The following is a 16,340-nucleotide window of genomic DNA, read 5'->3' as shown; positions in this document are numbered from 1 at the left end:
TAGCAGTTGAGGTGTGAACACCAAGGGAGGAGAAACTGCTTCTGTACAGGTGTTCACACCTCAACTGCTAGCAGAGGACCTCACCCTCCCTGACTGAACTAACCTCGTTATCTCCATACTGATTCTTGCCTGCATATTTATACCTGCCTCTGGAAATTTCCATTACATGCGTCTGACGAAGTGGGCATTCACCCACGAAAGCTTATGTTCCAATACATCTGTTAGTCTTACAGGTGCCACAGGACCCTCTGATACTATTTTTAGATACTTAAAGATTTTATATTTGAATATTGATTGTATTTAGTGCTCAACGGTGTTATCCCATGTCAAGTTAAATGCCATGCTATTTTTAAACATGCTTCTTAAATTCTCATAAGGCCTTGACTCAGTAACTAATGCCTAACTTCAAGCACTTGAATAGTTCCAATTAAAGTTAATGGGACTGTTTACATAGATATGTATAGATAGGAACAAGTAGCTTGCTGAGTCAGCAGTATCTCCAACTCCTGGCATTCAAAATCATGAGATTTTTTTAGAAGATACAGTTTGGGTTCTTTGTAGTTTAGTTTAGTATTAAGTCTTTAGGGTATGCTGGGGGCCACAGTTTTTCATGTTCTACTGTGTAACCATGAGGGTTGCAAAATAGCTTTTTTTCTTTTTAAATGAAAGCTGAGATCCTCACTTATTCACATGACTCAAGGAGCTTTGAAAAACGCCATTTATCATGAGACTTGTGAAAAAATTAATGTAGCTGGCAGCACTGAATCAGGCAGGTCCATATACTAATTCATAATATTGTGTATATATTTATGGCCAGATTATACCCCTGTGCATAAAAACCTATATAAGAGACAGGAAATCCTGAAGGGTTCTCCATTTTCATTTTCCATGCGATTTCCCAACCAGGGAGGGGATAGGGTTTTTCATCCCCTGCTTCAAAACACCCAAAATTTGTATGTTCCCGAAGACTAGCAAAGAAGTCAAAGGAGTTACAAGTGGTGGAGGTGTCTGTGTGAAAGTCCAGTACCTCCACACTTCCCAAGTTTCTTCACAGTTCTCTTCATCCCTTCTTTTAAAGGGTGATCTATGGCACAAAGGGGCTCTGAAGAAGAGGTAATACAACCACCAACCATATTAGCTTTTCAGTAGATACTCCACAGTTTTCCAAGGCTGAGGGAGTTCCCCATCATTTGTTGTCTTCCCACAACCTGCCATCTTGCTGATCCACAGCCCATTGGGATCTTGGACTGGGGATCACAATACCATAGAGATGGGATGCCCATCTCCCCTCTATATGTGTATAGAGGTCTACATACAGAGGACTTCTCTTCAAGGGAGCAAGCCAAGCTTTGGGATTTCTACTAAAGCTGAGAAGAGAGGCACTCTATTTGCATTGTAATTGCTTGCCGTTCATCATGTGTCAACCCACATTCACTACTTGTGGAATAGAAAGAGGAAGGAAGAAGCCTCCTTGAATACATGAAGGGAGAGTAGTAGGGGTCAGCTATAAGGAACGATGGGAGAGGTGAGACCCAGAGTTCACTCAGTTGCAGTCCCTCACCTTAGAACCCGCAGAACGAATTTGACTTTGGGAACCCTTAGGATGAGCAAAGTTGATCTGAAATATATTTGAGGGTCTTAGGTAGCACATTAAAAGGAAAAGGAAAGTGGGGAAATGTTAGAACGTGGAAGCACTAGGGGTCTCATTCATTCATAAATAGTTATCACTCATGTCTTCAGTATGCATTGATAAGATTCTAGTGAACTTTCTTGGTAGTTTGTTGCAGTTTTTTCCTAGCCAAGTCAAAGACACTGGAATTTTATTTAAAAATTCTATTATTGAGCTCTTCAGTAATACTATCTGCAACAGAGGAGTTTTATCTTGAAACATTCAGAAGGATTTGTTATATCTAGTCTTGCAAGCGAAGTATGGAAATACACAGTGCCAGCAACAATACAAAACTAAATTGGGATTATATGAATAAATAAATAAATAAATGTTACCAGTGTACAATTCCATGACTAATTTCCATATAAATGACTTGACTTGCATGCATTCTAAAAATGTCTCTGTACCCCACCCTTTTTTATATTTATTTGCATTTTCTCAGAAGCATCTGGCTATAAATATCTGAATGAAAGTTTGTGTATATTGCAGTCCTCTAATTATTATTGCTTTTTTATATTTGACAGTGTATCAGTTACAACAGGAGGCGCCGCGTCCCAAGAGAATCATTTGTCCTCAGGAGGTCAGTTCTTCTTTTACTGTATCTTGTTAAATCTGATGAATTGTCAGTAGTGTATTCATATTGGGATCTTTCCTATATGCTGAGAGCAACTGTCTGTTTCCATTTTCTAAAATACTGTGAAACATATTTTATATAATTGTTTTCAGATTATAAGGTGGGTCTTTAAAAATGGATTAATATTTGTAAAATCAGCACAGAGATGGGAATACACAAGATTTAACCATTACAGAGACCCCTTTCCTGTGGAGATGCTAATCAGGGCATCGTATGACTGTGCTCTATGCAATATCTAAATGCTGTCTTTCCCTTTTTTCATAGTGTTGTAGGAGAAGATCCATATATTTACATATTTAAAGATATGCAACATGTCTTCACTCAATTCATGCAGTTTGTTCACAAAAAGCACTTTTTCATGAAAGAAGGCTCGCTTGTCCAATGTTAGCAAGAGCGTTCAAGATAAAATATTGAATTAATAGCGTTAGAACTTTTGTTCTGGCATGTCATGGAAACTTTAAAGTTTGTAGAATGTAAGAAATCTATGGAACTGAAAAAGATTGCTGAATCAACATTTTCATGCTTGTCTGCTTTTTTTTTATGCCATTCATCTCTCCTAGTTTATCTAGTTAACTTTTGAATATGGTAATACTCCTTCCTTCCGTACTGTGTCTTGGTAATTATAAAAATAGGATATTGTAAGTATATATTGATTTCTCCAATAAATCAATAAAATTGGGATGGTTTTGGCTTCTAACATGTCAAGGACAAAGTGGCTGCAAGCTCCTACAATACATATAGTTACAATAATAAATATTATGATTATTACTAATAATACTGAGTTCTTTGCTATATAAATTTTATACAGTAATCAAATGCAATTAAAAATATACAAGCTGTGATGTTAAAACCCCCTGAATATATAAGAAGAAATACATAGAAATGTATCAGTGTGATATTCCCAAAAGTCTTAATTATCTGCTTTGCCCTCTTCCACCATGCTATTGTCTCTTTAAATAGCCAATATCAATGTAGTATCCAAGTGCCTCTCAAACATTAAAACATTTATCCTCACAACACTTCTGTGGTGCAAGGAAGTGTTGTACTGAGGCACAGACAGCTCAAATGACTTTCCCAAGGTCACATAAAAAGTCTGCACCAGAGCCAGGAATTGAATGCAAATGTCCTGATTCTCAGCCCAGTGTCTTAATCATAAGACCAAGCTTTTCACTTTCTCTCATAGATGCCAGCTAGCAGTTATCTGAGAGTAGGGCAAAATTTTGGCATAAGAAGGAAAGCCTTCATGCTCTGTCAGCTGAGGGTGTAAGCTGAGCGTACAAGATCATAAAAGGGACAAGCAAATGTGGTTAAAGTCTCTCTCATTCTGTCCCTGTCAAAAATGCTGCTCAAGAAAGACACCAACATGGTGACCCTTTGGGACTCCAATGCACGTAGGCCAAAAGACTTTAACAAAACTTTTCTCTTATTTCCCATACAAAACTGATGATAGCTAGTGCTCAAGGGCTGTAGCGGTTTTCAAAAGGTTTTAAGATTAAGATTTAAGATTAAGATTTTTATTAAGTGAAAATCCAGATAATCAGTTCTTTCATAGTCATTCAGTATCATATCTTCAAAGGAGCCCTGGGTAATAGGCATGGAAGAGTATCACTCACTCCCCACTTCTGCCTTATCTACACTCATGACTCAGTTGTAGGTTGAAGAAATACAACTTAATCAAGAAGCATAGCAATTAAAAGGATACTGCTAGTGGAGTAAATGTGTAGGCAAACTGGCCAATCAAGAACTCTGCAATAGCATACTGTTTCAAGCATACTGCCTTGCTTTGGTGGCTGATGACTCTTTTGGCAGGCGAAGTGCACATCACAAAGTCTCATAAATTCCAGTGTACATCTTCCTCCTTACAGTCCTGGCCGGGGGTCTCTGCTCTGCTCTGCCCCACCAGGACTGCAGCTTCCCTCCTGCACCTGGTACCTGCAGGGATCCAGGGCCATGCAGGGAGTTCTCTGCAGCTACACTGTCATGGTCCCAGTTCTCTCACTCACCAGCCAGGTGTTTGGGAGCCCTCCACAGGCAGGAACTGTTCAGCAGAGGGGTGGGTTCCTCCATGGCCAGGGACTCCTCATTCTCCTCATAGTCCTGGCCAGTGGTCTCTTGCTCTCCTCTGTCCTGCCAGGACCGCAGCCTCTCCCCTACCCATTGCACCTGCATTACATAAACAGCTTGTGTAAAAGTTAAGACAGGACTGTAAGTAATTTATGGCTCTGTATCTTTGAGCTTTCCTAATTACACTCTTTTCCCACTACCACCTGCATAAAAATCTTGTCAGCAAAAACAGGTCATCACTCCAGTGAGATACATGCTGAACTGTTGAGAGTTGGGATATCTAATGATTTCTAATTAATAACCACCGGCAGTGTGAGTACTGTGAATATCTTGTCTTTCCAATAACATTAGATTTCTGCCAGTATCCTTGCTTTTTCTAGATTCTTTCCACAATATTTTAATGATGGGCATCCTTTACAAATAAAAAGTTTATTTTAAAAGCAATGTTCAGCTGGAATGTGAGTTTCTAGACAGTGTGCTGGTGTTTGCAAGTATAAAGATACACAATAAAGAAGTGTATTCTTTTATTATAGAAAGTCAATGTATGTAGTGGCTCTCTGGGATTATTCTACTGAAACGGTGGTTGAAAATGGCACATTTGCAGTAAAGAATTAAAGCAAGATGTGCCACTTTTTGTTTTTATACCAGAATAATATTTTTAATAGCCTTCAGTTTGAAAATGCCATTTCAACATGTTATTTTTAATTTAAGTGAGTCTTTTTTCAAAAATATTTTAGTGTTAATAAAGTAAGGAATTACAGGATGAATGCTGACAGTGTTTGACTTGGGGACATTTTCAGTAACTATGGGTAGACCGTGAGTTTGTTACAGTTTTCTTTCTTTTCTCTTTCTCTTTTTTTTGGGAAGAGAGTGATGGGTGTGTGTGTGTGTGTGTGTCTTGCAATGAGTCTTGAAATATATTATATTCTGTAGTAGGCTACATATTTAAAGCCACTCCATTTAGTTATCTTTTACTGTTCTGCTCAGAGCAAGTCTTATTGACACAGTGCTGATAACAGTGTGCAGGTTAGTGGGCTTATCTACATTAGGGCTTTCAATATTGTTAACAGTGGTTCAGCTGAACCAGTGTTAGCAACAGTGAGAAATTTGTCTGAAATTTCCCTAGTGTAGACAAGGCCTTCGAGCTCTAACCTATATTATTATGTAGAGAAATGTCAGCTAATTGCTATGTTCATTGTTCTGAATTCCAGCTGGGTTGTGTCTAAAGCAAGCAAAAAATATGGCTCCTAGAAAAAGCAGTTTCCTCTCTAATTTTGTATGATAATGAAAGGGAGAGGGGTTTTTTTTCTCTTGCAGAAATGCCTTTTTCTCAGCTGAAATGTGAGACCTAGGATTCTAAGGGAACAAAATAATATAATAATAATAATTAATAATCAATACTAGAGCTGTCAAACGATTTAAAAAAAATTATCGCAATTAATTGTGAGATTAAAAAAGTAGCCGTGATTAATCACAGTTTTAATCGCACTGTTAAACAATATTAGAATACCATTTATTTCAATATCTTGGGTGTTAATTGCTTCTGTGCTGCTGCGGCTTGTGGTGCCCAGCACTTGGCCTGCAGCTCAAGGCAGGCTCCGTGCTGTTGCACAAGAGTCGCATCTTGCCGGACCCAACAGCCTGGCTCCTCCTCTGGCTACTCCTGGCTCAGTCCAAGGTGCCATTTCAGATTTTGGTTTGGGGGGGGGTGTAAGTTTGGGGGAGAAGGGGAGGAGTGTGTGTGTGTGTGTGTGTGTGTGTTGGGGGGGCAGGAGTGCTGTCTCTTTAAGCAGAGCACTCTGGAGCCTGAATGCATTTTCAGCCAGCAGCAGCTGCTGGCAGCAGCACTCATTCCTGAGCCAGCAGCAGACGACAGGTTCCTCCAACTCAGTGGCGACCAGGTATACAGGCAGGGGGAGGCGGACACCTCGACATCAGCCTACCCCCTACCCCTGCTCTGCGCAGCAGACAGGAGGCAGACTTTCAGTCCGTAGCAGCTTGGCCAGGGGCGGCTCCATGGGGTAAGGGGGGGAGGCAGGAGCAGCAGTGGAGCAGGGTGGCAGGAGGTGAGCGGGTTCCCCTGGGCGGTGGCCCCCCCCACTTACTCCCCCTCCCCGACTTCCCTCCTTCATAAAGCCATTCATTTCACTTGGTTTCCTGATATCCAGCATACTTTTGACCACCTCATTACTGCGTTCACCACGGCTCTGATTCTGGCACATGCCTCAATGTGGCTATTGGGGTGGTACTCTCACAGCAACTTGGACCCCAGCCAGTTCTGCACACATGTTCCTACTACACTTGGAAATTCACCCCCATAGTAATGAACTATGAAATACTGGGCAAGGAGCTGCTTGCAATCAAAATTGCTTTTTGAAGAATGGTGTCACCACTTTGAGGAAGCTTGGCACCCGGTACAGGTTTTTACTGACTAGAAGAACTTCATGTACCACTGCAAGACCTGAACTTTGAACCAGAGACAATTAAAGTGGGCCTTGTTCTTGTCTCAATTCGAGTTTACTATCACCTACCGCCTGGGAAACCAAAGTGGGAAAGCTGATACTCCGTCACGAAAGGGGGAATACTACCAGGAAAACAAGGTACCTACCTTCAAGCCCCTCTGTCTCCAAGCCTACTAATTTTGTTAATGCCACAATTAATTAAGAACTGGTCTCCCACATCCAGTCCACCTCAAAAGAAGACCCATTCACCCAAGGAACCAAGTCAACGCCATTAGGGGCTAATATGCCTCACTCCATGGGGGACAGGATAACATCCTTCCCATATATGTTCCCCTGGGATGCCCCCAACTGAAGGTGCTAGAACTGTGCCACAACACTCCATTGATGGGTCACTTTGGCTGCCTTAACATCTCCTGCATGGTTGCCCTTTATTTTTTCTGGTGGCCCCACATGCGGGTCAAAGTCCAAGTTTACATAGACTCCTGTGAGTGCTGTGCATGTACCCAGATGCCCTGGACTAGACCCCAGGGCACATTAGTCCCTCTGGAGACTCCAGTTAGGCATTGGTCCACCATCACCCCAGACTTCATTGTGGAACTCCCAGGACCAGTGGTCACACCGAAACATTTAAAACTTATCATTTCGTTACCTAGGCAGGATTGCTTAGACCAGGGATTGGCAATCTTTGGCCCCTGGCGGGCCGGGCCAGTTTGTTTACCGTCCTATCGCGGCTCCCACTGGCCACTGTTTGCCACTCCAGGCCAATGGGGGCTGCAGGAAGCGATGCAGGCCATGTGCCAAAGGTTGCCGATCTCTGGCTTAGACCGTAAACTGTTACTTTGATCATAAGATCTTTGGGGCAGGGACCATCTTTTAATTAAATGTGTGTACAGTGACTGTGTGTAAAATGGGACACTGATTCCCAATTGTGGCCGCTAGGTATTACTAGTACTAATTTAAATAGTCTGACAGTGTCATGAGATAATTCTTTTAGCAAAACCAAGAGTGGATATTTTGATCCCTCATTGACTGACTGACTGACAAGTAGGTAACAGTTCAATTATAATAAAAAGAGGTAAGTAGACTCAGTCACTTGCTAGAATTGTAATATTGTAGTTACGTTTTTTTCAAGATTAAGCTACTTAGGAATCATTGTAAAATGAGCTCTCCATTTCTTCATTATGTTTAGAAGGACACTTAGTCTCGCTAGGTCTTGTGAATATAAGATTTCTAAATAGGTGTTTAAAATGATTTGTTTGAGGTGAGAACTTTACATTAGCCAACTGCTGAGATACTACACAAGGGTTTACGATCTTGTCTAACCTGTTGCATTGATGAGTCTCTGAGATGCAGTTTGTGGTTAGCTCATAGTGGTAATCCAGCCATAACATGAACTAATCTAAAGATTAACTTCTCCTTTTTCTGAACCTTCACATCTTACTAGGCTTCTCTCTTGGGGTCGAATTGAACTGAGTTGTTTTTATGGATGGTAGACTGGAAATGATTATAAAATCATTAGGCATAATTCTAAGTGCAAAAAATATCTGGCTAAACTTTTAGAGAAATTGTCTTCATTGCCAGAAATGAGCACACTGACATTGCTGAGTCTAAGGTCTTGATTCTCCACTCTGTCCATGGATTGGAGGGACATGTGAACCAGTTCCCTTATTTAGGGCTGCCTAGCACTGGTGTAAGTTAGGGAGGCAGAGGAGCAGCCCTAAATTCCCCAGAATGCAAGGTCCATGAAGGATCCTATGCCATTGAGATACAATATTAGGTATAATGGAGCTCCACTCTGCTATGGCTCCCCCTTCCCTGTCCTACCCATGACCCACTCCCAACATATGATTACTGACACCGGGAAGGTAGTGTCCCAGAGAATCAAGTCCAAAGCAGTTGTTAATCTTGCCACACATGAAGGATTGTCTGTCATCTGGAATACACCTCTACCTCGATATAACGCTGTTCTCGGGAGCCAAAAAATCTTACTGCGTTATAGGTGAAACCGCGTTATATCGAACTTGCTTTGATCTATCCGAATTCGTGTTGTATTGGGTCGCGTTATATCAGGGTAGAGGTGTATATGTATCGTTGTCCCTTTTTGGTATACACATAAGGCCAAAACCTGTAGTCCTTTCTCAGTTAAAACTCCCATTGACATCAGATGAGGGTTTTGATAAAGATCGGAAGATTTGATCAATAATGCAATTAAAGTAGCACTATTTATTCTCTATGATTTGAGAATAAATGGCTCTTACCTCCCTGACCCCTTTTTACTTTAAACATTTAGCTCTTTTTTAATGGCTAAATTAGAGTGTATTTCTCATAGAATAAAGTAAAGGAGAGAGAACATTTATTGAAATTAGGGGTGTTATTTCTGTGACAGTACTTAAATGGAAAGAACTCTTCAGGGTGTCTTCTCATTTCAGTGCAGTGTGACTTGGATGCAGATGATATACATGAAATGACAATCTGCCATTTTAGGGCATATTCATCTCCCAAACGCATGATTCCCAATAGTTTAGTGAAGAATTATCCTGCACAGTGGCATAGGACTTTATTGCAATATGCTGTACACTGAATATCACTCCTGGTCTAAAAAGGAATCACAATTTCAAGGATATTAAAATGTAGTAAAGCTTTAAAATTATTTAAAAGAACTATGCATAATTAGACAAGTTAACGAATAGATTGAATGAGAGAGGTTAATTTAGTTCTAAGTATTGAATATAAACTTCTGGTACTACTCCAGACTGTGTTTCGGAGAATATGCCGTAACATGGGGGGGGGAATCATGGACCTAGAATAAATGTTCCAATAAGTGTTTTGGTAGGGGGATGCGAGAATGTACTTTAACCGTCTAGGCATCAGGATTGGAATGCCCAGACTCTCTGAAACCTGAGCTTCAGAAGGACAGTTCAGAAGTGCGGTGGTTGTGTTGGTTTAATTTGAGTTTAAGCATAGGAAGTCTCTGACTCTAAAATTAAATTTGTTTGTCCAGCTTGTGTATGGATCCTGGAATAGTTACGTTTACAGGCTACTCCACTACAGTTCTGATTTCCTGATTGAGTTAACAAATTGCTTATCTACCCTGGTGTTGGAGTCACTGAGGCTTATTGCCCTGAGTGATTTTAGCATCCATGCAGATGATGACTCTTCAAGGATCTCATGGCAAAAACAATAACCTTGGAACTATTCAGTATGGTTTCTGGCTCAATAGACAATAGTGGTCACTCTGAATTGTGGGAGGGGGATTGGTTTGGGATTGGTGATTGCACACTTCTTAGATCAGACCATTATTGTCTACAGTTGGAGGTTAGGGGTCATGCTTACTCTTATTGTAGAGAGGTGACCGTTTTTATTGGTCCAGGCTGGGTGGTTATGATAATCACCATTTTTGTATATTGGCATGGTGGTCCTGAGTGCTCCCTCTCTCTGCACTTTCCTCACTGGTCAACATTTTATAATGCTGATCTGGCACAGATGATGCATGAATGGTGGAAACTGTGTTGGTCAGTTGTGAAATGCAACTGTTTCTTCTTCTTCGAGTGATTACTCATGTGTATTTCCACAATAGGTGTGTGTGCTTGCCACGTGCACCGGTGTTGGAAGTTTTTCCCCTAGCAGTACCTGTAGGGGAGCGCCCCTAGCGACCCCTGGAGTGGCGCCTCCATGGCGCGGTATAAGGGGTGTTGCACGCTCCCCCCCACCCTCATTTCCTTCTTGCCACCAGTGAAGGTGCTTCGGAACTGCTCTGCTCCAGCTTTGCTACAGCTCTTCCCCAGAACTCTTGTTCGTTCAGTGTAGTAGTACCTGTAGTTTGATTAGTTTTAGTTTAGTTTAGTTAGTGCGCCCGTGCCGGGGCATGCCCCGCACCCCGGGTTTTAAGTCGTGCGACACTTGTAGGTGACCGATGCCAGTGAGTGATCTGCACGCGGACGGTTTACGCTGTTTGGGTGAAACCCATCTCAGCGATCGCTGCAAGATTTGCAAGTCATTCAAGCCTCGGACCAAGAGAGAGACATTAGGCTCCAGGCCATCCTGATGGAGTTGGCATTGACCCAGACTCCAGTGCGCCGCTTCAAGTCAGCACCAGGTACCGTGGTGTCGGTGTGCAGCTACCACCTGGCGCCATCTACCAGTTGGCACTGCTTCCCATCCACAGGCCACGCCAAGAAGGCTAAGAAGAGGCCTCCTCCACCGCGGCACTGGAGCAAGACTGGGGGAGAGGCTAGACCCATATTGGGCAGTCCTCAGTCCCCATCGGCCTCTAGGCCTCCAACTCAGGTCAAGCGGAGTAACCAGGCCCATTCGGAGCAGGTTTCCCCTGATGTCCGGATGCCCTCCACGCCAGATGCCCTCCCTGCAAGTAGCTGGTACCAGGAGCACCACCAATGTTGGCCCCGCAGTCCAAAGGCAAGCCGCCGCTGGGATCTCCGCAGTCCCCACCCCCGACTTGGTACCGGTCACAGTCGAGGGAACGTTCCCGATGCACTTTGCCGCTCAGCGACTGTCCCATGCGTAGTCCAAGCAGGTCGCCGTTGACTCTCACCAGGTTGCCTGGCTGGGTTCCAACTGACAGAGATTCCAGGCACTGCTCCGCCTTGAGGAGCGGACACTGATGGGACCGAGGCAGATGCCGCCGAAGGTCCTCGTCTCAGAGGGGCTATCGTAGCCAGTCGTGACACGAACGTTGATGCCGTTCCCGTTTGTCACCTTGCTCCAGGACCTCACCATGGCACCGCTCCCGCAGCCCCAGGCATCAATCACCGTCATCTTGTCATTGCGGAGCAGCAGCTACCAGCGGTACCATTCCTCCATGTCGGGATCACAGTCTTGTGGTTGGCACTGCTCCCAGCACTGCCACTCCTCCAGGTCCAGGGACAGCAGCAGGTTGTACATCAGCCCAGCCTCCCTTCGTAGTCGTCCATCGATGGGTCAGGCCAGCCAGGCCGAACAGCCTGCTCCGCCGGTGCCACAGCTGGTGCAATGGCACTGGGCTCCATGGCCAGCACAGTGGGGGCTCGCTCGGTGGCCGGAGCCTCAGAACGGCCGTCGGCCTCCCTCTCCCAGCCTCCAAGGAAGGAGTTGGTGGGACGTGCATCTTCAGCACCGTGCCCAGAGAGCGACCAGGTGGTGGATCCTCCGGTGTCGGTGGAGAAGCAAAGTACTGTGCCCGCCTCCTCACCCTCCCCTGATGAGGCGATTATGGCCCCTCCTCTCTCCGTCCCTCAGGAGGACTCTAAAGCCCACCAGGAACTATTGAAAAGGGTGGCGTCAAACCTGAACCTTCAGGCAGAAGAGGTGGAGGAGCCCTTGGACTCCCTTTTTAACATCCTGGCCGCCTCGGCACCGGGCAGGGTGGCCTTGCCACTCCACGAAGGGGTGGCGAAAATTTCAAATGCCCTGTGGCAAACCCCGGCCTCATTGCCCCTCATCTCTAAGAGAGCGGAACGCAAGTATTTTGTACCCACCAAGGGGCATGAATACTTATACACCCACCCTGCTCCTAACTCCCTGGTGGTCGAATCAGTCAACCACATGGAGTGGCAGGACCAACCAGCCCCCACTCCAAAAAATAAAGATTCAAGGAGGCTGGATTTATTTGGGAGAAAAATGTATTAGTCCTTGAGCTTCCAGTTATGGGTGGCAAACCATCAGGCTCTCCTGGGCCGGTATGAGTTCAATCTGTGGGGCTCTCTGCCCAAGTTCGAGGACTCCTCCAGGAGCGTTGCAGGAAGGAGTTCAAAGCTCTGGTGGAGGAGAGTACAGCAGCTGCCAGGGCAACCCCGCAGGCAGTATTGGATGCGGTGGACACGGCTGCGCGGTCCATGGCCTCCACGGTGTCCATGAAAAGGGCTTTGTGGCTCCTGCTGTCTGGGCTGTCCAGTGAGGTGCAGAACTCCTTGCAATACCTCCCGTTTGATGGCAAGGCCCCGTTTGTGGAACAGATGGGCTTAAAACTACATGGCCTGAAAGACTCCCGTACTACGTTTAAGGCCTCTATGTTCCGGCTCCAGCTAGACCTAAGTTTAAGCCATAGCAGGCTCCCACCCAGGCCACCCACTCTAAATACAAGTCCCCTTATAAAAAGTCCCGGGACTATAAGAAACGCCTGCAGAGGCAGTCTCGGTCTGCCCTCCAGCCTGGGTCTTCCAAGAGCAAACAGGCAGGGAAACGGCAGCTTTGATGGGATGCCCGGGGAAGACCTACCAGTTCACATCAGGGATCCACCCACAATAAAGCTTCCCTTCTCCAACCGGTTGTGTGCTTTTCTCCCCGAGTGGTCGCGGCTGACCTCAGACTGATGGGTCCTCAGCACCATCTCCCGGGGCTACACCCTCCAGTTTACCTCTACCCCACCCAACCACCCTCCACCCCCGTCCCTCCGGGGGGACCCCTCTCACGAGGCCCTGCTCGAGCGGGTGGTGGGGCTGCTCCTTGGCCTAGGAGCGGTGGAAATGGTGCCAGCGGAGTTCAAATGCAAGGGGTACTACTCCCGCTATTTCCTTATCCTGAAGACCAAAGGGGGGCTCGTGCCCATCCTGGACCTGCAAGGCCCGAACCAGTACATGGTGAAGTTCAAGTTCCGCATGGTCTCCCTGGCCTCCATCATTCCCTTCCTGGGGACTGGTACGCTGCCCTTGATCTGCAGGACGCGTACTTCCACATCCATATATTCGAGGGGTACAGGCGCTTCCTCCATTTCACGGTTGGACAGAAACACTACCAATTTACGGTCCTCCCATTTGGCCTGTCCATTGCCTCCAGGGTGTATGTCTGTGGTGGCGGCCTACCTCAGGCGCCACGGGGTCCAGATCTTCCCCTATCTGGACGACTGGCTGGTCAAGGGCAGCTCCCGGTCGCAGGTGCAGGATCACGTGGCGCCACTCTGGGCCTGTTGGTAAATGACACCAAGTCCACATTAGTCCCGGTACAACGCATAGAGTTTATCGGGGCAGTCCTGGATGCCACGTCGGCCAGAGTCTCCCTCCCATTGGACAGGTTCGAGACCCTGAAAGGGCTTATCAACACAGTCACAAGGTTTCCAGTGACAACAGCCAGAGCGTGACTCCAGCTCTTGGATCGCATGTCGGTGTGCACATATGTGGTTCGCCACGCCAGACTCAGGATGAGGCCCCTCCAGCTCTGGTTGGCCTCGGTGTTCTCCCAGGCCAGAGACAGGATGGACAAGGTCCTCACTGTGCCCGAACCGGTGATTGCCTCCCTTCGATGGCGGCCCTCCCTGGGGAACATGCTCCACGGGGTCCCATTCAGAGGCAGGCCCCCATCGATGGAATGTCCGCCGCATTGGACCTGGGTTGGGGAGCCCATGTGGGAGACCTTCAGACCCAAGGTCTGTGGTCTGCTCAGGACCTGCCCCTCCACATAAACGTCAAGAAGCTCAGGACGGTGCAGCTGGCGTGCATGGCCTTCCGCTCACACCTGGAGGGCCGGGTAGTCAGGATTCTCATGGACAACACGGCCTCGACGTTTTACATCAACAGGCAAGGCAGGGCCCGATCCTCTGCCTGGAAGCCCTCAAGCTGTGGGACTTCTGTATAGCCCACGACATTTGCCTACAGGCCTACCACCTACCCGGAACTCACGGGCGGATCGCCTGAGCCAAGACTTCTCCTCTCAGCACGAGTGGTCTCTTCACCCAGAGGTGGTGCACAGACTTTTTCAAGTGTGGGGAACTCCCCAGGTGGACCTGTTTGTGACTCGACAGAACCGTTGCTGTCCCTGGTTCTGCTCCGGGGGGGCCTGGGATGGGGCGGTATCTCCGATGCCTTCCTCCTATCCTGGTCATGCCAGTTTCTCTATGCCGTCCCCCCGTTCCTGCTGATTGGCAAAGTCCTGGAAAAGATAAAGATGGACAGGGCCTGGGTCCTCCCGATTGCCCTGGCATGGCCCAGGCAGCATTGGTACACCCTCACGTTGCCCCACCGTGGCCGTTACCATCCTGCCCGGACCTGCTCTCCCAGGACCAGGGCCGCCTCCTCCACCCCAACCTAGCGGCACTCCACCTCACGGCGTGGCTGCTCAATGGTTAGGCCGGGAGGAAAGGATGTGCTCGGAAGGGGTTCAGCACGTCCTCTTGGAAAGCAGGCAACCGTCCACGCGCCGAGCCTACTTGGCAAAGTGGTCTCGGTTTTCCCAATGGGCGGCTGAGTAGGGCATTTCCCCCGTGGCTGCCCCAATCCAGTTCATTTTGGACTACCTACTTCACCTTAGAGCCCAGGGCCTGGCGCCCTTGTCCTTCAAGGTGCACTTGGCAGCCATATCGGCCTTCCACCCGCCAGTGCAGGGGCACACGGTATTCTCCCATGCCATGACTGGCTGATTCCTTAAGGGATTGGATCGTCTCTTCCCGTATGTTAGGCCCCCAGTCCCGCAGTGGGACGTGAACTTGGTGCTGGCCCGGCTGACAGGTCCCCCGTTTGAGCCGCTAGCTACATGCTCCTGGTCACACCACTCGTGGAAGGTGGACTTCCTGGTGGCGATCACGTCGGCTAGGCAGGTCTCGGAACTCAGGGCTCTGACCTCCGAGCCCCCATATACGGTGTTCCATAAGGATAAGGTCCAGCTCCGCCAACATCCTTCATTCCTCCCGAAGGTGGTCTCCGTCTACCACATGGGTCAGGACATTTTCCTGCCAGTCCTCTGCCCCAAGCCCCATGCGTCCAGTGAGGAGCGCCACCTCCACATGCTGGATGTGAGACGGGCTCTGGCTTTTTACCTGGAATGGACTAAGCCGTTCAGGAAGTCTTCACAGCTGTTCATCCCTCAGCCGAATGAATGGGGGGTCGGCCGATCTCCACTCAGCGGCTCTCCAACTGGATCACCTCGTGCATCCGTACCTGTTATGACCTGGCGGGAATCCCTCCACTGTCAATTGGAGGGCACGCTCGACTAGGGCCTCTTCGACTGCCTTTTTAGCCCATGTCCCCATTCAGGACATTTGCAGGGCTGCCACATGGTCTTCAGTTCACACATTCACCTCGCATTATGCGATCGTCTCCCAGATCAGGGAAGACGCCGGGTTCGGCAGGGCTGTGCTCCGTCGTGAGAGTTTGTGAACTCCTACCCACCTCCAGCAGATATTGCTTGGAATCACCTATTGTGGAATACACATAAGCAATCACTTGAAGAAGAAAAGACAGTTACCTTTTCCACAGCTGATTTTCTTCAAGATGTGTTGCTCATGTCTATTCCACATCCCGCCCTCCTTCCCCTCTGTCGGAGTTGTCTGGCAAGAAGGAACTGAGGGTGCGGGGAGCGCACAGCGCCCCTTATTCAGCACCATGGAAGTGCCACTCCAGGGGTCGCTAGGGGCGCTCCCCTATGGGTACAGCTAGGGGAAAAACTTCCGACACCAGTGCACGTGGTGAGTATGCACACCTATTGTGGAATAGACATGAGCAACACATCTCAAAGAACACCAGTTATGGAAAAGGTAACTGTCTTTTCCATAGAGAAACTGTGGAAAAGTATGTTGTGGCGCCAA

General features: G+C 47.2%; 1 protein-coding gene across 1 annotated transcript in view; it reads left to right on the top strand.

Annotated features, from left to right (window-relative positions):
- CHN2 (chimerin 2) overlaps positions 1–16,340 on the top strand; it is a 218,341-nt gene that overhangs the window by 103,373 nt on the left and 98,628 nt on the right. Inside the window, exon 3 of the mRNA XM_026649396.2 lies at positions 2,194–2,249. Coding sequence (XP_026505181.1) covers positions 2,194–2,249 — 56 coding nt within the window. The remainder of the gene's footprint in view (positions 1–2,193; positions 2,250–16,340) is intronic.

Source organism: Terrapene carolina, unplaced genomic scaffold (genome assembly GCF_002925995.2).
Source record: "Terrapene carolina triunguis isolate 2854851 unplaced genomic scaffold, T_m_triunguis-2.0 Scaffold84, whole genome shotgun sequence".
Taxonomy (NCBI): Eukaryota; Metazoa; Chordata; order Testudines; family Emydidae; genus Terrapene; species Terrapene triunguis.
Note: the sequence above shows the minus strand (reverse complement) of the source record. Positions and strands in the feature narration are given on the sequence as shown.